Here is a 27,625-nt window from a genome sequence, read left to right on the forward strand (position 1 = left end):
AATTCAAACTACTCTACACACAAGGATTTAAAGACACAAGTCCTAAGCAGTCTTAGAAATGTGACACTGGGGTTTCATCTGTCCTGTGAAAATAAAATCGTACACGCACAGTCAAACCGCCACAAATGGACAGTAGCCTTCCTTCCTCGGTCACACACACACACACAAACAGAACATCGCCCTGGATTTCCTAGCAGCCCACAGTGGGCCAAACACTGCGTCCTTCTGAGAACAAAAGAGCCCAGAACAAAGCTGGCAACAATACGCTGTCTTCCTTATTTCCAGCAGTTCAGTGAGGGCGAGCAGGAGCACATACACAATACCTGGCTGGAGAAGGAAGATGACATCATTCCTCCACAATGAAATGACTCACTGTTCCCTATTTAGCTATCGACTTCAAACACAGACAGCAACCAAACAGAAGCCTTTGTCAGCAGAATGTTCAGATAATTTCAACCTGAAATGTAAACCAGAGCCTGCTAACAGACAAACAGCTCGTATTCAGGCTCCTCGCTATCAAAGGCCAGACACGGCTTATGTAACTCAATCTATTTCTCTATAGGAGATAAATCAGCTCAATTCAGGAGTGGCTGTTCACACGATCAATAAAGTAGGTCGGTCTGACATGAGAAGGATTCACTTTGATCCTGGTCATTGATGCACTGAACATGTGCACTTCTTTGTCTGTGAAAGACAGATCCACAGCTCCTGATGGTGACAGAGACCGAATGTTTAGCACCACCTGCTGGCACTTTACATGTACTGTCTTCCACATGCACAGAGCACATGGGTAACACAGAAAACAACTGCAAAAGCAAATGGGACACATAACTAGTTGGGTACATACTGTTTTGGGGAAATGCGCTAATTAGTCAAAAGTATGTGGACATCAGAACATTTAGTCTACAAAACGTCTCGTTTTTTTGTCCTAAAACTATCAGCCAGATCCACGCAGCTAAAGGTCACGTGTGAGAGGCAGTACATCACTACACGACTGATCCATCAGTTTGAAGCACCAACGTGTTTGGAGATGCTGTACGTACTCAGGGTCTCTGCAGGTTTCAACAAGTCAAATTTAAGACTTTTTAACACCTTTAGGAATGAAATTTAAGACCTATATCACGACATAAAAGTGCAACAAAATGCAGTCACCAAAGAACTTGCAAAGTAAAAAGAAAATGATTAAAATTGAATAAAAGCGACAGAGTAATAATAATCTGTACACATTCAGCAAATTATAGTTGGACGAGCAAAATAAAGAACTACAACACCACGGAATAAAAAGTTAGTTAATTAGAGGTAGCCTTAGGAAAATGTAATACCTGTTTACAATTATTTAAGACCTAGATTTTTAAGGCATCTTTTTTAGACCTTTTAAAGACCCAGCAGAAACCCTGGTACTACAGTAAGGGGGCAATACACATTCTACACTGCCCACCTTATAGTCAATAAAGTGAGTTTGGCCTTCATGTTTCCACAAAGCACTGAGACACATGATGCATACAGTCGTCTGTAGAGAACACACAAGTCTAAATGAATCCATAATGTTCCATTTAGTCTCAAAACTAGATTTGTTGGCCTTTTTGTGTGGATGTGTTTCGCAGCAGACTGAACCAACCAGCTGAGAGATCTCCATGACAACTGAGCAAACTCCACCCACTGAGGAAAACCTAAAGATGCAGTTGAAAGCTCCAGGACAGGGAACTTGAGTAAAGATTTGTTTTGGTCAAACCCCAAACCGTAATAACTAACTCAACTCAAAGTCCACTTATTAGCCTTTCTCCAGGGCTTTTAACTGTATCTCCTGGTCTTCATCAGCAGCTGTGTGATCATCACATGCAGTTCTTACTGAAAACACAAACATTTAGGCAGAGAACGTACAATCTGTTCACCATTCACTTTATTTCATAATGCCTTGCTCACTGTCGTGTAAGTTCCCAAGAACTTAGGAAACACTTGATAAACAGCGGTGTGTGAGTGGTAAAAGAATTCTTTGTCAAGGAAGGTGAAGATTCACTCCTGTACAGTAACACATTTAAAAGATAGACTCATCAAGTCTCGCACTTTTAAAATCAGAATTGCTTAAATGAGAAATAAAGCTTGTACATGACGAAAGAAAACAAAAGTGATTGTGCAAAAGTACTTTAGGGATACGAGACCGAGAAAGAAATCACATTCTTTTAGAGTACATGTCATGTTTGGTATGTAAAGCTGGTGGGAAACATTTACCTTATCAGCTTACTGACACAGATCCTTCTCTAGGATTTCATTCAACGTCCATTACATTAAAAATATCTTCTTTTTCTTAGCTTTTATCCCCGCTAAATTTCACATAAAACAAGATCTTAAAATGCAGGCAACTCCTAAGGCAACATGTGAACTAAAAACAAACTAGATACTGTAAAGGGAGCTACAGGCTCCTCTATTTTGACCGCAAGGGCATTCCCAGACCAGATAAAATATGTCCTAATGCAAAAATGACACAAAAGCTATCATACAAAGTGAACTACTTAATAGAAAAGACAAAAACACCTACACGCAAAAACAATACTGAAGTCAAAATAAAAAGGGCTCTGGAAGCTAGGTGTGTGTTTGCATCCAGGTTCACACACAGCCCACGCTGTTCCAGTCTCTCTGAAGACGTCAAACACCTCGAAGAAGAATGCGGTCTGTGGAAGGGCTCATGCTCACAATTAGAAAAGGGAGAGGTTAGAGAGAAAGAAGTTGATTTAAGGGTGTGTGGTTTGCATAACAGGTTTCAAACATCCTCCTTGATCTCCAAAATCTGCATATGATTCACACTTATTCTCTTGGTTTGCACAGTTGCCGAGGAGTGGACACACCGAGCAGGAAGCCAATGTATAGACACCCCCGAGCCACACTCCTGGGCCTCCACCCTGGAGCACAGCAGCAGGCTCAGGTGTGATCTGGACCGGGTGCAGTGACTTGGTTTGGTGTGCTGTCACAGAATCCACCGTGACGATGTGCAAATGTCCGTACAGAGGACATCGTCTTCCTGCTGGACACAAATACGGGTCTACAATGCAACATGCAGGACACAGTAGAATGCAGGTCTCTTTACAAAGCTGTACTGGGAACAGTGTGTGTGTGTGTGTGTGTGTGTGTGTGTGTGTGTGTGTGTGTGTGTGTGTGTGTAGAGCATCAGAGGGGGTAGTGTTCTAGTGCTGGGCTGAGGATGGGGGGTGGCGCCGTTCACATGTCTCTGTCTCATCACGACGTGCCCTGTCTCTTCTGTTGCTGGACCCGGATCAGCTCCAGCTGTTTTTTGCACTTCTGGTAGTATGTGGACAGACTTTTGTTCTCCTCCAGCAGCTTCTTGTGCTCCTGCACCAGACGGGACGTGTTCTGCTGGTCCTTCTCATCTTGGTCCAGTTCAGCGATCAGCTCCTTCCTGCAAACACATATTAAGCAATATTATAATCTTATTAGTCTCCATCCACGACATTCCACTTCAGGGACTACTCTGGTGCCTCTGGAAATTGAGCCGGATGTCTTTCTTTTCGTCCGGATATCCGTCCCCTTCCTCTTTCTTTGTGTTAGCGTTCTAACCTCCGGTGGATTTGTGAGGACTATGGTTAACTGCTCCTCAGATCTCTGCAGGGTAAATCCAGACAGCTAGCTAGACTATCTGTCCAATCTGAGTTTTCTGTTGTATGACTAAAACTACTTTTGAACGTACACATGTTCCACCAAAACAAGTTCCTTCCTGAGACTATTTAGCAGAGGCAGCGTGGCTCCGTCTGGATGACATGAAGATTCTGATTGGTTTAGAAAGAAATGCCAATAAACCAGAGCACGTTTTTCTCCCACCCCAGAACGCTGTATGTACCAGTTCTCCTCCGCAGCGCTGTGGAGGAAGGTCTGGCGAAGCAAGACTATAATCTTATACAACTCTCGGAGCGAAGGCTTTGTTTGTGCTTTGGGGCATGTCGGCTGTCACCTTTTTCAAGAAGTCAACATGGAAATCATTTGAAACAATGCCAATATGCTGGATATTGTTGCATATAAATCTTATCCAGCCTCTTCCGGAGCTTCTGGAGAGGCTGCTGAGGATGGTTGTAGTGAATAGTAGGCATCAGAGGAGGTCCCTCCACTGGCTCACTATCTTTACCTCTCTTTAATGGTAACATTGCCATAGGCGGTGTAGAATAGTGGTGTAACACTCACGATTCAGAATGCATGTGAACCACAAATTCATTGCAAAGTTTAACCATAATAATAATAATGTGAAATACATGTTTACAGTACTTAAAGTGGGCTGATAAATCTCTAGGGAGGGTTGTCATGAACAGATTCTGTTCACTTGAACGGGGCATGTTAAAATCAGCTGTATGTTGACGTGAACAGAGCAGAGAATTATACAGTGTTGTACTTTGGCTTGGCTCCAGCTCTGTGTCTGTCCCTCTGCTTCGGTTTACTCATCACTGAGTCTTACTTAATGTCCACCCCCCCCCCACAACACTATCAGACTATTTGTTACTGGGTATTATGTTGAAATTTTCTCGTTTATTAAATCATTTCTTAAAGCATTTAAACAAAGTTTTGTTTTGGAGTTTCTAACATTCCAAAATCTTAATTTTGACTTAAAAGATTTTCATTTTCACTGCAAATGCATATCTGTTCGGTTATCGGTTTTATTAACTACTAATAATTGGTATTGGCCTGGTCGATCCCTAGAACGGAGCATGTTAAAATCAGCTGATAGAGACGCTCATAGCTACTGGAGGAGCCCGAGAAGTTGAAAAGCTGTGACACCGGCTACAGAGCTCCGTCGTATCAGCAGCAGTTGGTAGACGTGTTACCCGAGAATAGGAAGCTTTGAGCTGGGTACAGAGCACCGTGAGCTGTTGGTCGTGTTGGACATTAACCTTACGCTTAGGAGACAAAAGTGAGCATTATGCAGCGACGACAGTTAAGTTTAAGCACCAAAATAACTAGTTAAAAATAGGAAAAAGATGGTGGTTTGGATTAAAACAATCCCAAGGAACACGTATTTCCGGAGTGAAAGTCCTTTCTTTTCCCTGGGAAAGAAAACTCCCGTTTCATACACAAGACGTTTGAAACATTGCTGACCCGCCAAATCGCATTCAACCCGCGCTGGAGCCATCACTCTGTGAGTAGAGAATCCAGTCTGCAGTGTAGTTCAGACACTTCACTGATAAATCAGGGAACTGTACAGTAACAATCGGCTTCATGATCAACAAAGTTTCTCTCTCTCTCTCTCTGAAAACAAGTGAAGGATCAGAGACAACAAGGGTCAACTTTACATTTCCTACCTGCATGTGGGTAAAGAAACAGTGCTTCAAAAACACATTTACATTCTCCATGCTCTATAACAGTGAGATGTCAGGATGTTAGTCAAACACAACCTATTAAGAATAAACACAATCAATAACCTCAACACCAAACCAATTCCTTTCTAAGAACTAAATGATTTGAGCAGATGAAAAGTGGATGCTTTGTGCAGCTAGACATACTTTCTCTGGATCAGCAGGGCGATCTCTGTTTGCACCTTCAGGTATTCTTGGGCCATCTTGCAGTGCTGCTCAAACACGGCCATGGACTCTTTGGAGTTGGGACAGGGAGCGAGAGGCTAGAAATAAACAGGCATGTTGCTGTGAATTGTCTTTAAAATGCATTACTGCAGAATGTATTTATATCAACTGTTAGTCGTCACTGATGAGTATGTGTATTTCTATTCACATTCCACTTTTTAGATAGCAGATCGGGGTTCAGTGTCTTGCCCAAGGACACTTCGACATGGGACTGCAGGGCCAAGGATCGGACCACCAACCTTCCGATTGGCAGGCAACCGCTCTACCACTGAGCCACAGCCGCCCCATTTAATGCAGCTTCTATCGGACTAAACTAAACAACATCACGTAGGTGGTGCAGTTTGCTGGTGTACCTGCAGCTGGTGATCCAGGGTCAGATAAGCCATGGGGATGGAGTTGTCGGAGCCGTTGGTGTCTGAGAAGACAGAGGGGAAACACATATCTATAGAAATCTTCACATCCGGCAAGGAGGTCATGTTTTCAGTTCCATTTGAAGGGTTTCCCCCAGAAAAGTTTTTTAGCCCTGTGGCAAGTGTCCCAGACTGATGGCAGTGTTAATGTAAAGCCCAATAATTTCTGTGATAACAGAATCATGGACGGAATCGCAAGACAGTGACACAAAAATGACCGCGCTCTACATTAAAAGGGATACGCCACAGTTTGTTGAAATAGGGCTTATCACGGTCTCCCCTAGCTGTAGATAGGTGGGCCAACACATTTTTTGTGCATGCATCGTTTTAGTCCGGTGCAACACCGGCAGCGTCGCTGCTAGTTAGCTTAGCGTAGTGAATAGAATCCTATGTTGCCGGTTAGCATGTTGTGAGTAAAAGTGAACCAACAAAAGACAAAAAAACAACCTAATTACTTGTACTGAGAAAAAAAATGTGTTGGCCCACCTATCTATAGCTAGGGTAGACCGTGATAAGCCCTATTTCAACAAACGGTGGCATGTTCTTTTAAGTCAGTGCTAAAAGCCAACCGGAGATTTGAAAACATAACTATGTCTAAGTTTCCTACCGAGCCACCCCACTGTAGCTGTAAAAAAACTTCTACTGTAAAAAATACATAACAAAATAATGTGGCTTAGGCCTGGTGGGGGGAAACTTAGGCCCGGTGGGCCACCAGGCTTGCAGTACACTGGGGGAAAAACTGGTTGGTTTGTTTGTGTGTGTGTGTGTGTGTGTGTGTGTGTGTGTGTGTGTGTGTGTGTGTGTGTGTGTGTGTGTGTGTGTGTGTGTGTCGGTCTATCAATTAGCAGGATTACAGAAACACTTCTGGCCCGATTTTCATGAAACTTGGTGGAAGGCTGTAGGACCGAGGAAGAACCAGTTAAATTGTAGAGCGGGGAGTCACGGGGCGGTTACACAAATTATTTTATTCTTTTGTTAACATTCCCAGATAGGGTGTTTGTGCTGCATTCATGTGGCGTTTAGGTGCCATTGTGATATTTCATCATGCATGGTGTTGTGTAAAGTAGCTTTAGTGAAAGAGTTGGCGTGAGTACCTGTGGCTTCATCGGAGGAGAAGTAAGCTCTGCTGGTCTTATCAGGGGGCATCATCCTCACACTGGGACTGGAGGAGCGGCTGCTGTTCCTGCTCCCCTGCAACAGGACACACACACACAGTCAATCATCTGGGAAGCCAGTCACACATCACTAACGTTTGAGTGGCAAAATGTGATCTGGATCATCAAATAAACAAAAAAACAATCTGCTTATCATGCACATTTGAAGCTTATTGAAGAACATTCTAAATTTATGGGTGTGATTTTGTCCACTTGCAATTCTCACTGAAGAGTTAGTGCAAAATACCTGACATACAAGCAGCCGGCAAAGTGACGTTGTTGGGCTGAGCCATTTGACTGAAATATACAATATCTCATTTCTAATAGCCTTCTGAGGTTAAAGTGCCTCTTGTCATTACATAGCTGGCTGTTAAAATGGCCCTGCACTGCAAGTGATTGCATTGATCTACATTTCTTGTTTCTGTAACATTTATTTCCTCAGTTACTGCCTTCAGTATGCTGTTTATTGGATAAATCTAACCAATCTAAGATGTTTTGATTCGGATTGGTTGGCCTGTGTGGGTTAATTTGTAGTAATCAGAGGAATAAACATAACACCTCTGATACTGGTGTTGGTTTGCAGAGAACCACACAAATTATATTTGGGTGAATATGGACATCCAAATCAGTGGCAGGAGGAGAGGGATGACTTTGGACATTACATGTTAAGATGGAGCTTGCAGGTTTGAACAACCATGGAATGTACACCTGGTTGGTTATTGTCCTTTACATTCTTTACAATGAATTACATTTTGCCAAATTAATGCCATTCAAATACAAATGATGACTCAGGAAAAATAGTGTTCAAATAATGAGTCCAAACTGTGAACATTAAACAAAATGCAACAGGATTATTTTGTATGCAGTGCTAGAACAACATGGCATCCAATCTGAGTTTAATCCAATGTTTCCAGCATGTTACGGTTTCAGAGAGTTTCTAGATCCCAACATGGGATCAAAAAAGCAAATTCACACAAACAACTCTCATGATCAATGGCACTGTCACAACACTGGGAATCCCACAGGCAGCACAGCACAATGTATCTTCTTTAGCAACCGTATTTCTGTACAAAGTCTTTATAGTGAAGTCCTAATTATAGCCCAATACAACAACTGAATATGTGCATTGAACAAATTAATGACTGGATGTGCCAGAACTTTCTTAAATTAAATGAAGAAAAAACTGAGGTGGTTGTTTTTGGAGCAAAAGAGGAACAATTAAAGGTCAGCGCTCAGCTTCAAACGACAATGTTAAAAACAACAGACAAAGCCAGAAATCTTGGTGTAGTCATGGACTCAGACCTGAATTTTAAAAGCCACATTAAGGCAATTACTAAATCAGCCTATTATCACCTTAAATCTTAACGGTGTCTTTACAGGTCTCCCTAAAAAAAAAAAAAAATCAATCAGACATCATTTCTGATCTGCTAGTAAAATATTTCCCACCCAGACCTCTCAGGTCATCTGGGACAGGTCTACTTGTTGTCCCCAGAGTAAGAACTAAACAGGGGGAAGCAGCATTCAGTTTTTATGTTCCACATATCTGGAACAAACTCCCAGAAAACTGCAGGTCCGCTGCAACTCTCAGTTCTTTTAAATCCAGGCTGAAGACATATCTTTTTAATGTTGCTTTTCTTTAAATAACCTATTTTTAACTGCTCTTTCTTTAAAATTCTTATACTGCACTGTAAATTTTATTCTTGTCTCTTAATGATTTTAAATCGTTTTAAATTGTTTTCTAATTGCTCTTTACATTTTATTTTTTGTCTTTTAATGCATTGAAGTTGTTCTAACTGTTTTTTAATGTTTTATGTAAAGCACTTTGAATTGCCTTGTTGCTGAAATGTGCTATACAAATAAAGCTGCCTTGCCTTGCCTAATGAACTTTTGACTGCACAGAGCTGTGGGTTTACTACCAAACAAATGGAGACAAATGTTTGGGAAAGCAGGATAAATAAACCCACAGTTGGGTTCTCGTAGAGTTCAACTTTTCATTTTATTACGTAAAGATAAAGCACTGTCTGCAACTGAACATCTGTGCATCATTAATCTTACATCTAAACAGAAAACATAGCCAGCTTTAAATAGTGGGTGTTCAATAGCTTCCATGCTAAAAATATTCAGGTCCAACTGAAATCCCCTGTCTTCCCTTTTCAGTCGAATTGATAGTTTTTGAAAGAAAGAAAAAAATAACAAATAATAAATAATCAGAAATGCTCCTTTACTCTCTAAGCCCGTGTTCTGACAGCCTGCGTCGGCTGTCCGACGGTCCGGCAAAAACGCAGGTCTTTCCATTCTTGTTGAATAGGGGTAGTGCGTTTAGGCTGCGGAGGGCGTTGCAGCAGGGGTGGACATTAAAAAAAGTGCAAAAATAGTTGAGACTGACTCAACTTTTCGAGAAATGCAACCCCAGGTCACGCTGCAATGGCCAATCACATAACAGAGATCAGACTTGAACTGAACTGCCCAGGAGTCTGTGTAATAACTGAATGTTCCCTGCAACAACAAAGCACTCGCTAGTCTCTTTTCTTTCTCTCTCTCTCCTGTGAAATAAAGCTGCCTTCAAGTGCGGTCATAAACGTTGAGATCTATAAACGATCTGACGGAAAACAGTAATTGTGAAATATAAAGTCTACTTGTGCTTTGTTGGGGGGGTCAAGGAACATAACAGAACGTCACAAAAATTAGCCGTTTTATTGACACTCCTCCTGCTGCACCACCCTGCGAAAATTCGCCAGATTTTTTTATTTTGGTCTGAATGCCCCGTAAGCTGCTGAGTGTGCAGGCTGCATATGGGTTTGATTGACAGCTGAACTGAGATCACTGAGAGACATCGTGAACAAACTGCTGTTAACTGTAGTTTACAAGCTAAGGACAGAGAACATCCGCTTAGCAGTGGTGACGAAGAATAAAGACCATAACATTTAGCATCTAAACTGGGGGTTCTCAACTGGTCTCACCCTGTGACCCATATTTTCCATGGTCATTAAGTCTTAACCACCTTTATGTAATTCAAACCAAGCTAAATCTATCTATCTATCTATCTATCTATCTATCTATCTATCTATCTATATAATTTTTTTTAACATAAATACACATATTTACATGTGCAAAGTGCATTTCAGAGCACATTAATAAGAAAAATGACGAGAGACAAGTCCCAAATCAGATGCATATTAAATGTTATTTATTTTTGACCCGCTGTCCACGACCCACCCACACGGGTTTGTTGACAATCACTGATCTAAATTGACCGATGTTGATATGTTGACGGTTTGTGAGCTGCTCAAATGTGCTGCAGCAGATTAGTTTATAAGTCTGGAACCAAGCCAACCAGCTAGAGGATGAATCGTAACCATAAAACATGTGCGCAAAAGAACATTTTGAAAACGACAAAAACACTAAGGTGTGTACAGAAACAACCATAGACTTCAGTTGTCGCAGCAGTAGCTGTAGCTGTAACTCTAATCATCCATGAATGGAACTCCACAGACCCCTGCCATTCCAGTGTCAGTCTGTCTTACCTGGCTGGACTCTGTGCCGATGCCTGGCAGATCCTGCACAGATCGACGTCTCTGAGACTCGCATGTGGCTGTGGACGGGATGGACAGAGGAGAAAGAATGAGAGCCAGTAGAGTTGCAGACAGTGGCAGTGGAAGATTGGTGCCTGTGCTTGCTTGAGGGATATCCAGGGCCACAGAGCGAAACAGGGACAGCTGCACTGATTCAATCCTCCATGTTCTGGCCTGTCACTATGGGCTGTGGCATGGCTAGAATGTGACCAGCGCTAAAAGCACCCAGCCCCACTGACAATGCACAGCAAAGACACACATCACTATATAACAAACCTATCCACAAGAACAGCTGAGGCTACTTATGTGACAGGTTTGCACTGACTGGCTGGTTGGAGTTGGAGGCCCAGGGGAACTGCTAGGTACGGCACTCTTTAGTCATCACTCATTCATCTGCTGGCCAGATTAACACTAACATCCCTGAGGTCTCACCTGTGGTACATGCAGTCAGAAGATATTACCTGCTCCATCTGTTTTAACAGAACTTTACAGCCACTTCATGTCAGGATGTCTGTAGTGAATTATCTGTCTCACATACCTACACCAAAACACAAGGTTAGTTTAATTTAAGGGATTCAGTCCAACAATGAACATGGAGCTCATTAGTAGCACTGTTGACTACACTACGACTCAACTAAAACATACAGCATTAGTAATTCAATCTTTATGTCCAAAATGTCAACATTACAGGAGTTAATGAAGCATTTTTCAACTTCATGACTATGCACTTTTGAGTTTGATGGTGTATTTTGTAATGCATATAATTATATATGTATATACATTTAATTGGTGTATTCATCCATCACTGTTCATGTTTTGTTTGGTATGCGACTTTCTTCAGTTCAGTGCATAGCTCTGTATTCTGGATTTGCTCACACAGCCATACCTACATTTGATTTCTATCACTCTTGTGACTAAACCCAGTCTACATGTTCTGTTTCAATATGAAATATTTCAAGTTACTGAAGCTTATGATGCTCTAACTTCCGATTCACTGTAACTGTATACCTTACTGCTGGCTCTGATGGCCAATTAATGTTAATTACTGTATAGACATGTTGCACTTGTCTAAATGGACAATTAACATTTGTATTTTTTTTTCCATATATGCCAACATTTGAGTGCTCTCATTTTTGCAGAAAGTATAGCCAATGAGCTGCCATTTAATGTTTTCATTATTTAAAATAAATGATACTTTTTTTTCCTGCTATTGAAAGTATTTTGTACCATGACCCCCATACCTGGGGTACACACTGAACTGTGAGGTTACACCCCTACTCAAAGGCCACCAAGGATTTATGTGAAGGGGAAAAGACCTGATGTCCAGGTGTACACATGCACTGATAAGTGCTCTACCTTTAACAACATACATCAGGTGACTCCCTTAGTCACTGCATTAAATCAGCCACATGCAATGTGTCTCACATAGCTCCAAAATAGAAGTCTTTTCTGACATCCAGAGCTGTCCCCATTCCTTTCATCCGTATCTCTGCTTGTAATAATAGCTACTGACCCTCAATGTGAAAGAAATTAATCTAAATTACTTTTTCAAAGTTAATGGATGTAAAGAGAGCAAGAGGGGGTGAAAAACATTAGCCAGGCTTTCTCTAAGTCCTCTATGCATGAAAAGCAAGGGCAAGCTCAAATGCAGAGCACAGCTTTACCCGTCCTCTGCTTGAACTGCTGCAGCCAAACCAGCACGCTGGCAGAGAGGACAGGGTCATGAGTTACAAGGCTCATCTCATCCGTGTCACCTCATCTGATGCAATGCACTGATTGGATTCCCTGAAGTCAGCTAGAAATGTGTTGATTTTGACACAGGTGATAGAAAGACTCATTAGGAAACTGTTAATTAGAACTCGATTTTGGCTGTAAAGCCGCCTACACATGATAAGCGGTAAAACCGCTCTACGCAGGCCATTCCATTGTTTTCCTATGGGGAGAGCGGAATTGCTGCTGTGAGCTGCTCTCAAAGTTCAAATGATTTCAACTTTGACCTCATTTCCGCTGACCTTTCAAGGCTCAACGTATTCCAGAATGTTCCTGCACGAATTCCAGAATGTTCCTGCACTGCGCTTTGAGCCCTACCTCGTGTTTTTGCCGCCTATCATGTGTAGGCGGTGTAAAAAGGTGAGACCAAATGAGAATATTAACTCATGTCCTGCTTCCGCCATCTAAAAATCACAGAAGACAGAGACATAAAGCAGCTCTGATGTGTGTTACTCCAGGACCAGCTCAATTATATCCTTTTTTTTTTTTTTTAAATAGAGACTGCTTTAAAGCAACACCAAAGATTCTTTTCTAACTTAAAATAATGTTTCCAAAATGGTTTCAGTGGTTCATCAACTCATAACAGGGTGAACGACACTTCTGCATTCACTTTGCGGCCCTCTATTGGCTATAACCGCACTATGCAAGTTTGCCAGATCGGGTAGTGGATCTGTAGTTCGAATGAGACATAATGAGACATTACGACAGCGGTAATGGACAATTCTGCTTCCAACTTGTAGGGGGACCGAAGAGGAAAAGTGCTTTGGTGTTGCTTTAAGACATGCAACAAATTTGATATGAATAAACATTGTGTGGTTGGTATCATGTGGAGGTATACACAGGAGAGGGCCATGTCAGAGCACAGCAACCCACACCAGCTAAGCCGAGCCAAACCAGCTCCACCCGGTCACCAGGAAGCCCAGTGGTCCAGTGATACCTGTAACGACGATCTTGGGGACATCCAGAATGGTGCCGTATGATGCGGTTTTACGGTGGCCTCGTTTATACGGGGGACGTGCTGCGAAAACACACACATACACACATACAGCTGCGAACACAACAAGCATGCAGACTAAGACAGACCGGGGGCCCACAGCTGGACTAAATGTGGGCCACATACATGCAGAGCATACACTGTACGTGCAAGGGCAGCATGCAATCCCTCCATTCCAGACGCTGTGGAGCAGTATTGCGTAGACTGCCGGCAGCCACAAATAGCAGGCATTCAGCTCTATTGCTGTTTGGAGGACAGAGGCTGAAGTCCGAAAACAAAAAGTGCAACAACAAAGACCCTGACTCTATGTGCTCAAATTAAATCTCTCTGCACGTAGCTCCTGAGGTGAGTCTGCTGCTTTCTGTCAGAGCCTTTAATGGAGGCGGATGTTTGACAGCTGGGTCTGACGGGTCATATATGCATGTGCTAATATAAGGATTCAATCTTCACCTCAAAATGATGAAGGCTCATGAAAAACAACCTGACATGAGTGTCAGGGGAGGATTTTCTTGTTGACTTGGAGAGGCATCATGCCTTGACAATAACACTGCATGCCTTTCTTGTGCAACTTTTCTTATTTAATAGAACATTCTAAATCTCGTAAGAGCATGCTAATTTGTCTTGATACGCTCCTCAGCCTGCTCGTAAGTGTTGTTGTGTGCTATGAAATGTCTGGCATTACCTGCAGGTGTAAATTGGATCTTTGGCTCCAGCTCCGACAGGTCAGTACTCATTCGTTTGCTGTCAGATGATGCCAGGCACTGTGTTCGTGCAGGCAGGCTCTCAACACTGCCCCCCCTGGACAGAGGCAGAGTCCTCAATGGGTCTGCCTGAGAGAACAGAAAACTTTCACTACAGAAGCTTGTTTTGACAATATTTGTTTTCTCTATCACAGATAAAATGCCAATGGCTCTGTTCAAAATGAAGAAGTCGAATGAAGAGTTGGTTTACCTTTGGCTTGAAGAAAGGAGCAAACTGAGGCGTAATCTTGATAGTGTCGTTACTCCCTTGAGAATCACTGTGCTCCATGTTTGTGTCGCTTTTGTTGCTTGTGCTGGTGCCAGTGTTGTCCACATATGAACCTGTTATTCCCCAGGACACAGGCCAGGAGACAGGTTTTTATAGATTTCATACTTTCTCAACTGCGGTGCCTTTCATCTAAGGTTTGACATTGCATTTTCTGCTTGTATTTGATGGCTCGTAACGCTGAAAACATTTGAAAAACTCAAAATAATTCAAAAACTTTAGACTGACAAATAAAAAAAATAAGTCTGTAGTGTGATTATTCATGTAAAATCATGTAATGAGTCATAATTGACGGACACACTCATCTGTGAAAATAGGTCACCCGCAATATAGCAAAAAGGCAACACTGTCTACAAGTGCTTCCATATCATTGTGAACTCCTTGTTAACAGTTGTAAATTATGAGATTAAAGGACCTAAATTCAGACATGATAACATTCTTGGATGCTGAGGAGCAATAAATATGCATCCAGAGATTTTTCACGTAATACTTACTTGCTATCCAGACAGAGGGTAAGCCCCAGTAAAGGAAACTAAACATAAATGAGTGAAACATTACGCATTCTTCTGTGTTGATAACTATTGACTACAATTTGATATTGGATCTTGGACATCCATGCATTAAATGATGTGTACTGCTTTAACATGAACTTCCTGTACGGGTGTGTCCCAAAGGTTTGGAGGATGACTCAAACCTGTACTAGTTGCAGAGTTGCTCTGTCCCTCATCTGAATACTGGTATGGATATTGCAGGGGTTCATCAGATTCTTGGAAGTACTGCAAAAAAAAAAAAAAGAAGGAAGACTTACATTTTTTAAATATGCACTCCTCGATTGCCTTAAAGTGACCACATATTTCTACCCAAGCTAAGTGTGTGTGAAAAAGTGAGGCTTATTACAATGTTAAAACTAATAACTTCAGGCAGGCAGACTGCAAATGAATTACGCAGACTTTACACGCACACGTTTTGGTTCGGTTGGTTTAGGCTAGTTTGAAAGTTGTCAATTAAACTCTGGTGTGGACCAGTGTGGAATTAGCGCTGGGGCGATTCATCAATTTCATAGATTACAAAAATATGTTGATTAGCATAACGTGCATCGATGCATCGGAATAGAGGGAGATGGCAGCGCCCGTAAACATGGATTAATCTGAAAAAAAAAAGCAGTAGCTAAAAAACATCGCCAACGGTCATCGAAAGCGCGATTTATGCTTCCGCGTTAAATCTACGCCATGGCTACATACGTAGATACGTGAAGACACCGACCCTACGCCGTAGCCTGACGTGCACCTCTCGAAAAATATAACTACACGCCGCGGCCGTGGCTTGGCAATGTTGCATTTCCCCCCCCAACTCATTTCCTTGTTCTCCTTCTCCATAAACAACATGAAAACAAGGAGAGGGATAACTTTTCCTGCTCCAGATTTCCCACCGTGGTCAGAAAGAACAGGGGAGATACTTCGGTTCTCTCACTATAATTCTAGAGTCACTCCACACACACACACACACACACACACACACACACACACACACACACACACACACACACACACACACACACACACACACACACACACACACACACACACACACACACACACACACACACACACACACACACACACACACACACACACACACACACACACACACACACACACACACACACACACTCTCTCTCTCTCTCTCTCTCTTTCATGTTGAAAAAGGAGGAGAAAGCGAGTCTGTCAAAACTGGCCAATGTGTGAGAGGGGGAGGGTCCGTAAGGGATTAGTCAACTGCATAACACTGATCTACACTTGTGTCTCTCACTTTCACTACAGATGTCCCAGTAAAAAATAAAAAGTTAGTCTGGAGACCTGCGTTTCAATTATTTCCCTTGCCCCACACTGATGCAAAAATACATTTGCCAGTGATTATCTTAACTGCATATGGAGCCGGACTGCATTTCCATGATGATACAACTCCGGTTTAGCAAACATTCCTACCGAGCTGCTCAAGCGACTGTATGAGTTAGAAATGTAGGTAACAATATGCTGAATCAAAGTTCAAATGTTTATCATCTCCAAACCTTTAGTTAACTTTTCTCATAAGACTTTACACTCAGTTGTCAGTTTAGTATGTACACCTAGCTAAAACAAATGTGATCTAATACTAATAAAACAGTCCTGCAATCTATTCCTCCCTTCATGAAGGGTGTTAACATTCAGTTTTTGTTAAAACTAAGATATGTTCATTCACATATATGGTAATTTTGAAGAATGTACACTACAGGCCAAAAGTTTGGACACACCTTCTCATTTAATGTGTTTCCTTTTTATGTTCATGACTATTTACATTGTAGATTCTCACTGAAGGTATCAAAACTATGAATGAACACATATGGAATTATGTACTTAACAAAAAAGTGTGAAATAACTGAAAACATGTCTTATACTTTAGATTCCTCAAAGTAGCCACCCTTTGCTCTGATTACTGCTTTGCACACTCTTGGCATTCTCTTGATAAGCTTCAAGAGGTAGTCACCTGAAATGGTTTTCCAACAGTCTTGAAGGAGTTCCCAGAGATGTTTAGCACTTGTTGGCCCTTTTGCCTTCACTCTGCGGTCCAGCTTACCCCAAACCATCTTGATTGGGTTCAGGTCCGGTGACTGTGGAGGCCAGGTCATCTGGCCCAGCACTCCATCACTCTCCTTCTTGGTCAAATAGCCCTTACACAGCCTGGAGGTGTGTTTGGGGTTCATTGTCCTTTGAAAAATAAATGATGGTCCAACTAAACGCCAAACCGGATGGGATGGCATGTCGCTGCAGGATGCTGTGGTAGCCATGCTGGTTCAGTATGCCTTCACTTTTGAATAAATCCCCACAGTGTCCCCAGCAAAGCACCCCACACCATCACACCTCCTCCTCCATGCTTCACCAGCATGTAGAATCCATCCGTTCACCTTTTCTGTGTTGCACAAAGACACGGCGGTTGGAACCAAAGATCTCAAATTTGGACTCATCAGACCAAAGCACAGATTTCCACTGGTCTAATGTCCATTCCTTGTGTTTCTTGGCCCAAACAAATCTCTTCTGCTTGTGGCCTCTCCTTAGCAGTGGTTTCCTAGCAGCTACTTGACCATGAAGTCTCCTCTTAACAGTTGTTCTCTAATCTGAGCTGCTGTTAACTTGCAATTTCTGAGGCTGGTGACTCGGATGAACTTATCCTCAGCAGCAGAGGTGACTCTTGGTCTTCCTTTCCTGGGGCGGTCCTCATGTGAGCCAGTTTCATTGTAGCACTTGATGGTTTTTGCGACTGCACTTGGGGACACATTCAAAGTTTTCGCAATTTTCTGGACTGACTGACCATTTGTTAAAGTAATGATGGCCACTCGTTTCTCTTTACTTAGCTGATTGGTTCTTGCCATAATATGATTTCTAACAGTTGTCCAATAGGGCTGTCGGCTGTGTATCAACCTGACTTCTGCACAACACAACTGACGGTCCCAACCCCATTAATAAGGGAAAACATTCCACTAATAGAGAGAGAACACCAAGGGTTTGCAGCGCTATCAAAAAAAGCAAAGGGTGGCTACTTTGAGGAATCTAAAATATAAGACATGTTTTCAGTTATTTCACACTTTTTTGTTAAGTACATAATTCCATGTGTGTTCATTCATAGTTTTGATGCTTTCAGTGAGAATCTACAATGCGAATAGTCATGAAAATAAGGAAATGCATTGAATGAGAAGGTGTGTCCAAACTTTTGGCCTGTCCTGTAGTTTGTGGTGCTGTTGAATAGTGTTGCCTTATAATAGCAGGTGTTTCCATCACTTTGTCCACCCCATTTCTATCAATGAGGGCAGGCTGAACAACAAACACCTCTCTGTGTAAGGCATTATAGTGTATACTGTATGTAGCATTATGATATTATATGATCATATTATGATATTATGATAGAATGATTATATAGGGTATTTCACACTGTTCCTTAAGGTCTCCTAATGGGGTATGTAACATTGGTTGGGCTGAAAATGGCCTGGTTGATATTTTATTGGCCCTTATGCATCCCTGTGTTTTGGCCCTATTTGTAACAAGAGCTTTCCTTCCAAATATGGTATGCTCATGAATATTTAGATGAGCTGCGCGCTGATTAGTTGAGCAAATACCCATACACACACATTAGAGATGCGACAGAATCTCATATTCCATGATAATGTTTCGTTACCAAATTCACTTCAGAGACTTTTTTATGCGAGAAATCAACTATATAAAGCTCAAATATGGGCCGTTTTTACAAAAATTGATAGCTAATTGCAAATTTGGTAAGACGTGTCGGACTTTAGGAGCTCCACACAGTCTGACGAGACAGTGGCAGCCTACTAGGCTCCATTCCCAGGACAAAGTCACCCTTTGTGGATTACTGCACTATCGGGGCTCCGCGGTAGTGCTGTTCTCAGCAGCTAGCTAGCTAGCTATATGTCCCATTCAATACAATGGGAAAAGATCACGGCTAGCTAGCTACACTTTCGGCATAACTATAGTATATTTACAGTTTGAATTTCGTCACGGCACTTATATTACAGGTTCCCCAAGGTCTTACAAAGCTTAGCTAACACTTGTCCGATTTCAATGTAATGCATTTTTGTGAATTTCAGAGGTCTTGTTAGGAGGCGGCTAGATAGCTCTCATTGATGGACTCCAGCTCTCCGCGGGGCTCTATCAATGAGACTCGCGGACAAGAGGCATTTATTTCCCCGATTGTTTAAATAACTCAACACACATATCCATTATAAGATTAACTGGAACCTGCGCGCTGCGGTAAGAGACTGTGGGCGTAACAAACTCGCTGACCGCGCTCTCAGTCACACACCGGCCATTTAGCAGGAAGAGGGGAGGGAGAACAGCGAGCTACATGCCCTGGAGCTCTGTCAGGGCAGCGGCGTTTGGTAGTCCAGTCACCCAGAAAAGGTGAGTTTGCGCGGGTATTGAGCACCGCGGGCTGCCGGTCGTGACTGAGCTCAATCTAGCTCACAGCAGGCCGGGGTCTGTGAAGGAGGACAAGCAGGGCGGCGATGTAGCAACCCAGGCAGCACCGGCCGCTGAACTCCGACACAGTCGGACAAAATTTGCAATTAGCCATAAATTTTCATAAAACAGCCCATATTTGAACTTTACATAGTTGATTTCTCACATAAAAAAGTTTCAGAAGTGAATTTTGCAATGGAATAGCAGAGATCTGCGTGACCTAGATTCAGAAGACTAGCTGACCTCAGGTCAGTTGTGTAGCCTATGTAAATGTTGGGGCGTGACAAAGACCAGAGACTCTGGTGAGACTAGAGCCAAATGAGGAGTTGAGAAGTTGACGTCAACTTTTAGCTTTGTTGAGATTCGCCCGTTTTCAGAGGCAGTTTCAAATTGTGAGATTTGCAGAGGAAAGAGGTGTCATTGGGATTTTGAGGTTCTATGTATGTCCTATTTACCCACCAAACTGTCATTTTTCAACTATGACAAGGTAAAATCATTTTTTTTTTTAAAAACATTACCTAATGGTGTTACAATCTGCTCTCTGGGATTGAACTATATGGTCAGGTTTATTGATTCCTTCACTCCAGTTTAATGAAAGCTTTGAAGCAAAGGTAAGCTGTGTGCAAGGACAGATTACCTTCATTAGATGAGTCATGATCTTCACTATCTCTTCCATAGAGGGCCGCTGAGAGGGGTCTTTAGACCAGCAGCGAGTCATCAGACTCTCTATGGGCTTTGGCAAATTTTTGATTAAAGGAGGCCTTGTGCCTGAATGTGTAAAAACAAAAAAAGAGTAATAAAGTAATTCACACACAGTCAAACAGACAAATAATATGTGGCATCACATCAGACAAGCAGATAAATATTGCAAATGTATGCTAAATCCCCAGTCTCCTGCTGCTCGAACCATAATGACTCAGGCAGGCAGATTCAGTGGTGAAAAATATTAAACTTGTCCCCAGGTATTATTACTGTCCCATTAGTATTCCCCTCCATCCATCCAGCTCTGCACAGGTGAACATGCCCCCCCCCCACACACACACACACACACACACACACACACACACACTCACACTCACACTCACACTCACACTCACACTCACACTCACACTCACCGTTGTGCACAGCCCACATAATGCGAAAAGCTGGTCCTCCAATTTCATCAAAGGGCTTCCTGCGAGTGATCACCTCCCAGAGAATGATCCCCCAGCTAAACACATCACACTTCTCGCTGTAATTGCTGCCTGCAAGTACAAAAGAACACACAGCAACACTTAGGTCCTTTTCAAACGGGGAAAATAGGCTCCGTTTGACATCGCCGAGTGACTGATAAGGTAATTCTCTGTGGCACATTTGAGATGAGAGTAAGGATGTGCCTGGGAGAGCACAGCTCCGCTTTCAGGGGGGAGGAGGATGAAAATAAGGGAGCACTTTTTTTTTTTTTTTTTTTTACCAAGGAACAGCTCCTGTGTTGCTTAATTACTGGGTCTATTATTATAAAATGAAAGTGCACATCACACACCTATTCTAAAGTTGCTGCGCTGCTCACACTGATGCTAATGAGTTGTAAAGAGTTCACAGAGAGGGCACTGGAGTCGTGTAACTTGCCTCCAAAAACAAGATAACGTCTAGGGCTTAATTCATCTTTCCTCCTGAACCCCTCGCCAAGAACACGTCTCATAATGTAGAAATACATTAGGCTCCTCGCTGAATGAGAACACAAATTCTACACCGTCGCCTCTTGAGGGAAATAAAGCCACAAGCATCACTCCATTCATCTTCTCACTATGCTTGGGAGACTACCATCAATAAAGCAGTAGAGTAAGGCTGCTGATGATTAATCAAGAATGAATGCCTCCATGATGGGAGCGCTAACCTGCAACTAAAGTGAAAGGTGACAGAACAAAGGTGGGGGTCAGAAAGAGCACATCCAGATGGATGAGGTGGTTCATTGGATTGTGGTGATTCTGTAAAGTCAAACAGTAACTGCATTCATTTGAATACTTTTTAAGTTTAAAAACAACTGACAGGGTAGGGTTCCAAAGCTCCTCAGCTACTTGGAATGCCACTCGTACTTGCCTTCAAATACCTCTGGGGCCATCCATGCTGCACTTCCTTTGTTGTTGGTCATGTGGGTCTGAATGTCGCATGCTGTTCCAAAGTCACATATCTTCAGCACAGTGCCGCCTGCCACTAGAAGCAGACTAAAACACAGAAAGCAAGAATAAAAAAACAATGCCTCTGGTAAAGAAGGGGGCAGTATGCAACTTCAAAAGCAATGGTTGCAATGTGCCATAAAACAGAAAGAAGAAGAAATGATATGGAGGCTTCACTTGCTGCGGGAGGAAGGAATTAAAGTTAAGCTATTTTGTCACCTGAATCATGTGTTTTCCTTTACATTAATAAAACCTTTCCAAGATGAATTGGTGCATAGAAATTCACTAGAATGCAGGAAATTAAGTGTTTTCTTGGGAAGGACCCCCAGACCCCCGTTTCATGTGTGTCCCCCATATTTAAATTAACCTACACCCTTGGCTACAGATACAACGTACAGTAGTTTGCAAAGTTTTTTGACTCAAGACTCTTTTTTTTTAATCCCAGAAAAACAATTCTTTTTTTTAACAGAAATCTATGTTTTTTGTTCTTATTCCTTTAAGTGTCTTGTGAGCACACAGATTTAACTTCGGACCTCTTGGAGGGGAGTTTGTCACCAAGTTAGGAAGCACTGAGATAATATATATATATATATATATATATATATATATATATATATATATATATATATATATATATATACATACATACATACATACATATATATATATAAGCGTTCGACACATGTCATGTTAAGGCTAGTAAGAGCACAGAAAGAAATTCCTGGCAAATAACCCAAAGTTGATAACTTGTCAGAATGCATGGCCTTGTTATTCCTAGAAGCTCCACAACAGTTGTCTAGGAAGCAGACCAGCTGTAAACTCCCAAAGAGTCCTTCAAGGAGACTTCTTTCTCCCAGAGTAGAAACACCTCTGGGATCTACACCTTCAGTAACACCACACCACTGGGTGTTCAAACAGATAACACAGCCGAGCATTACAGAAATAGAAAGAGCTGCGTTGGTGGTTGCATGTTGCTTCAGGTACTTTTGACAAAATGGGATACAATCTACCGAGTCCAGTTTGAGTACCAGATCCATCCATCAGATGCCAGAACGCTGTACAGCATTTAGAACACTATGAGGAAGGATTTCACCACAAAAGCTGGAACAACTATGCTTACTCGTCATAGCAGTGCATTTTTAGCTTCAACTTTGTTTGTTTTTGCACAACCTCTCTGTGCACCACAGTGATCTCACTGAAATGAATGAGGGGGCTGAGTTTCTTTGGACAGTGCCAATGTCAGTCTGAACCAGCTTAAAAATGTATTTGTCAATATGAAACATAGGGAAATGGAAAAGGGAGTAACGGAAGCTTTGCTTAAAAGGACTGCTGTGTTATCAAAAGCCACTAAGCCAAAACTGTGTGATTTCTCAGGCATGTTTTCTTGTCTACAAACAGTTTTTGCATCTGAATAGGATCAAGTTTGGTGTCTTGGCGTTTAAAGTGTTAGACATTGAGTATCGCCATGCCTGATCCACTAGACCTCCTTTTCCCGTCCTTCATGGTTTTACATGTTGTTGGAACAAGTTAATAGTAGTTATGTTTTAAATTGTGAAAGGAATCATTTTCAAATAACAATTTGAATATAGAAAGATCCATTACATGTAACAGAGGGGAGTCCATGTAATGCAGTGCTATGAATTTGCATACATACAACAAAAGAGAAAGGAAGTGGTCTTACTAAACTGGTCTGGTACTAATACAAGGAAAAAGTGGTTGCTCCAGTTTAAAATAAACATGGAAACACTCTTTAAAAAAAAAATAACCTTGCATGTAAAGATATAAAGATCTTTCATAACACATGAGAAAAAACACATTTTTGAGTGGCTTGCAATGCCGTAGAAAAAGACAATCTGACCTATTTCAAACTATAATATTTGTTGAACAACATGAAGTAAATCAGAAAAAATTCAAAGGAAACCAACAGACAGTTTGTTGGCACAGTGAAACAGGAGACAAGAAGAGAGTGAGGTGAGGTGAGGAGGAGCATACTTGGGTGGCTTCAGGTCCCTGTGAATGAGAGCCTTTGGTTTCATGCCATGGAGATAGGCCACGCCCTGGGAACACTGAAAACACCAGCTCATGGCATGGGAAGCAGTGTAATAGGGGAGGGGTTCAGCACCATGCAGCACTGTGGACAAGAGAGCACAGTCACAACCACCACCATAGACAATAAACCTACAGAGGAACTCAACAAAAAGTGTGTTTCAAGACACTCTTATACAAACAAACACACACAGGCCTAACACACAGGGCTGATTACCTTTTCCTTAGCATCTTCCAACAAGTTTATTTCACAAAAGGGAAATCTGAGAATACATATTTCAAAAACAGTATTCACAACTCAACTGAATGACATCAAAGTTATGGTGCCATAGTGTAGCTCCCAGGAGTAACGTTGATAGTGATTCGGTAAATAATGCAGAAAGGTACAGTAATTGTAAAGTGCAAAGCACAGCAGAGTCCCATACTGTAGGATTCACATCCTGGAAAAACAGACACTGGCCAATCGTAACCTCTTGGGAATGAAAGCTGTTGAAAGCACGGATATCTTGGGAAAGCAGGTAAAAAGGCCTTTGCACAGTATGAAACTCTTGCGCTTACATTAATTATCTGCCATGATTCTTTTAGAGCCGAGAAGCCTCTAACTGCATGTATAAACAATACAATTTAAATGATTATGTCCAGTTAATTAACACTTTGTCCCTATTTTTTTAAGTTTTGTCCATCAATTCAATCACATTGTGCTCACCAAAGTACTTGCTGAGATATGGAAACACAGCAACATTGCTACATTAAAGTCCAATGTGGCAAGACGCACGAGAAGTCGGATGATCAGGCAGCTTGTAAATAGACCAACAGTTTATCCAGGCTGTATAAAAATCACTTTATTCCCTTGATCCCTCACTGTACAGGAAACGGCTGTCTATGCCTGCAACTACTGTAAGTACAGTAGGTCAAAGTTCATGCAGGGCGTCTGTCTGTTGGCTGTGCTAGATATTTCCTACAAACAATTTGGATATTAATTTCATTTAAAAAAAGAAGGTTGAACTAACCTGGGGCTTGTTTTGTAACCTGCTGATTGTCTGACTGCTCATATTTCTTGACCCTACTGGACTTCTTTTAACCGATGTTGCCACATTCACAGATCACAACAATTGACTTTAAAAATGCAATCTGATTATTATTGAAAGTAATGATGGTCAAAACTATGAAAACAAGATCCAAATTGCAATAAAAATAATTATCCTTTAACTGGAAACAACAAAGTGCCGACTATGTTCAATGAACTGTGTAATAAATTGGATTTTTTTGTGCCAAGTGTGGTCACTTTTAGTGGTCCATATCCACTAAGTCAGACTTTTCTTTCACCAGTGTATGCCCTATGTATTAAACCTAAAGTAACAGTCTTAAAATGTATATTTACAGTAGTTCTATGATGCAGAATTCTGCTGAAACACTGGCACATATCTTTAATTATGTATATTTAATTAGCCATATAGTATTACTGCAGATTGTTTGTTACACCTCACCATTTCCCAAGTCCATTTTGATATTAACTGCATGTCACTGTGCAAAGACTTGTTTATTAAGGAAGTGGACAAATGACTGAACATGCAAACAGTGGAAGGGTCAACTGAACTGGGCTGCTTCTCATGTCCGTGCAAGGCTGTGTTCATTTCATTACTAGCAAGGTGAACGAATGCCCACATGGAGACTCACCATTATACAATGACCCGCCTTCAGCGTATTCCATCACAAGGCAGACCTGAGTAGGAAAGAAAACAATCAGAAATCCCACCAGACGGACAATCCAAACATTCAGGGCTGTATTAAAACACACCATTACTGTAGTTTAAGGGGCAACACACATATTATAGCATTCCAATTAACTTACTGGATTATTGCAAGAGCCATACAACTTCACAATGTTGGGGTGATTCACACGTGAAAGCTGTCGGAGCTAGAGACAAAGAGAAAACATTACACACCATTTCATCTACATACATGCTATTCAATACTTTAGAAGTACACACATATGTATCACCCAGTACTAATGATGGCACTGATATGAAGCGAAACAAATTAAACTGTAATATTAGCTAGATCTTGACAGTGTGTGTGTGTGTGTGTGTGTGTGTGTGTGTGTGTGTGTGTTAACTAAACATGTTGCAGTAGAGAGACAAACTCCATTAAGGCCAATCACAACAATACCTCAACACTAAAGGCTTTCCTCTCTGATTCACTCTCAATGGTCTTGATTGCAACATCTTTGCCTTTCCATTTGGCTTTGCAAACAACCCCAAAAGCTCCTCTCCCCACCACCTGAAAATGGACAGTTAACAAGAAAGTTAACTTTCAGTAAACACACGTTTGCACCATATACAGTCTATGGTCTGCACCGTATACAGTCCATGGTCTGCACCATATACAGTCTATGGTCTGCACCATGTACAGTCCGTGTTGTCAGTGTCAGGGACTTACCTCCTCAACTTCAATATCCTCATAGTTGATTTCTTCAAACGGATATCCCGGAGGTGTTTCAAGTATATCGGCGGATGGTAACGTAAGAGACATTACTTGCTAACGTCAGCTAGTCACTTACTAAAAGAGAGCATATTGCAGAGGAAAACAACACCAATGTTAACGCCTGACGTTATTCAGTTAAATTGAGCACAAGGATGTGTATACTTGCTTAAAGACATCTTTCACAATGGGACAGTTGTATGATAAACCTGTCATTAGCCAGGGACATGCCTTAGCAACAAATAAATAACGTTAGCTAGCTATAGACACTATAGTGTGCTGTCAGCTAAGTTAGTGTGAGGCAGTCAACCAGCTGGCTAACCGCGGAGCTTATCTAGCAAAACGAACTGTAGCTGTCACCGACATTAGCTCTCGACATAGGTAATGCAGGCTTATAGCATAACCATAGACCAGTGCTGACCATAATTTTACATAAGTACACCACAATATTAAGTAAAAAGAAGCTTTTCCAGGCCTACAGTGTATTAGCTGGCCGGCCTGCCTGCTAACGCTAGTTACTGGGACTTATTAGCTTCAACAACCCTTCGCAGTTGACTTGTCCCCGGTGCAGCCGCTGGCTCTCTGGACATGGGGAGACTTTCTGCTATTATTGTACGGAAAACCGAGGAATAACGTCCTTTTAAAAACACTTCTTCTCTCTGCACTTGACAGCCAGACATAACTTTTTCACAACTCGTCTAGCTGGCTCGCTAGGAGTGTATTTTTCTTCTTCGCAGGAGCAGCTCCATCAGGAAGTGTGTGCGCTCTGCAAATGTGTCCCCTGCACACCGATCAGGAGAACTCGTTCCAATCTTAATAAAAGGAAAGCTCACACTAATGTGGTTGTGCTTAAATAGGCTACAGTATTTGAGTAAATGGATTTGGTTATATTAGGGTGACCATACGTCCCGGTTTGACCGGGACAGTCCCGATTTTGAAGTTAATCTCCCGAGTCCCGACAAAAGCCTGTCGGGACGCTAAAATGTCCCGGTTTTAGGAGGAGCGGCGTCAGACGACTTTGCTGGGGCTTGAGCCCCGAATGTTTTGAGTGTAGTCCCAAATGTAACTTTTTCCAGATTATTTTTCCGAGGCGAATAGAACGGGCAGCTACATGCAGGGTCCGACCATGTTGTGTTTGTTGCTATCACCTAGCAACCGTCTCTACGTGGATGAAAAACTGTGAAAGCCGGGTGAAGTTTTCGGAGGAATCCTAGCCAAATCAGTGTAATACATTGATGCCATCAACACAAAGATACTACTGATTTAGTTTGAAGTTCCTGTGACGTGATGTTTACAGTCTATTGTTCAGACTCAACCACACGGAGCTCTGAAGCAGACCTCTGCGTCTCTTAGTGTCCACTCTCTCTGTAAAATGCAGCGCAGCCTCAGGTTATAACGGATGCGCTCTGCTGTCGACATGCTGCGGTAGATGTG

General features: G+C 42.0%; 1 protein-coding gene across 3 annotated transcripts; it reads right to left on the reverse strand.

The window, feature by feature from the left end:
• Positions 1-1,882: 1,882 nt before the first annotated feature.
• Positions 1,883-27,092, reverse strand: map3k7 (mitogen-activated protein kinase kinase kinase 7). Of its 3 annotated transcripts, none has more exons than XM_028605008.1 (18): positions 26,734-27,092; positions 26,150-26,269; positions 25,880-25,990; positions 25,563-25,628; positions 25,388-25,433; positions 23,657-23,795; positions 21,588-21,712; positions 20,624-20,752; positions 20,146-20,276; positions 15,197-15,278; positions 14,428-14,558; positions 14,159-14,306; positions 13,420-13,500; positions 10,665-10,732; positions 7,081-7,177; positions 5,930-5,991; positions 5,499-5,614; positions 1,883-3,412 (listed from the first exon to the last, which is right to left on the reverse strand). In XM_028605008.1, the coding sequence occupies exons 2-18, from the start codon at positions 26,240-26,242 to the stop codon at positions 3,232-3,234; spliced, it is 1,806 nt and encodes a 601-aa protein (XP_028460809.1). In that variant the 5' UTR covers positions 26,243-26,269; positions 26,734-27,092; the 3' UTR covers positions 1,883-3,231. The 3 variants fall into 3 exon arrangements, with proteins under 3 accessions (XP_028460809.1, XP_028460810.1, XP_028460811.1); XM_028605009.1 differs by having other exon boundaries at positions 26,671-27,092; XM_028605010.1 differs by lacking the exon at positions 13,420-13,500 and having other exon boundaries at positions 26,734-27,091.
• Positions 27,093-27,625: the final 533 nt, after the last annotated feature.

Source organism: Perca flavescens, chromosome 18, assembly GCF_004354835.1.
Source record: "Perca flavescens isolate YP-PL-M2 chromosome 18, PFLA_1.0, whole genome shotgun sequence".
NCBI lineage: Eukaryota > Metazoa > Chordata > Actinopteri > Perciformes > Percidae > Perca > Perca flavescens.

Bases quoted from the DNA above. Each gene is read 5' to 3' on its own strand.
- map3k7 (XM_028605008.1), bottom strand. From the start codon at position 26,242: ATGTCTCTTACGTTACCATCCGCCGATATACTTGAAACACCTCCGGGA. The intron at 20,753-21,587 runs GCAAGTACGAGT...TTGTACTTGCAG, and splicing joins GGCCCCAGAGGTATTTGAAG to GCAGCAATTACAGCGAGAAG. The intron at 20,277-20,623 runs GTGAGTGTGAGT...TTACACATTCAG, and splicing joins TATGTGGGCTGTGCACAACG to GCACAAGGCCTCCTTTAATC.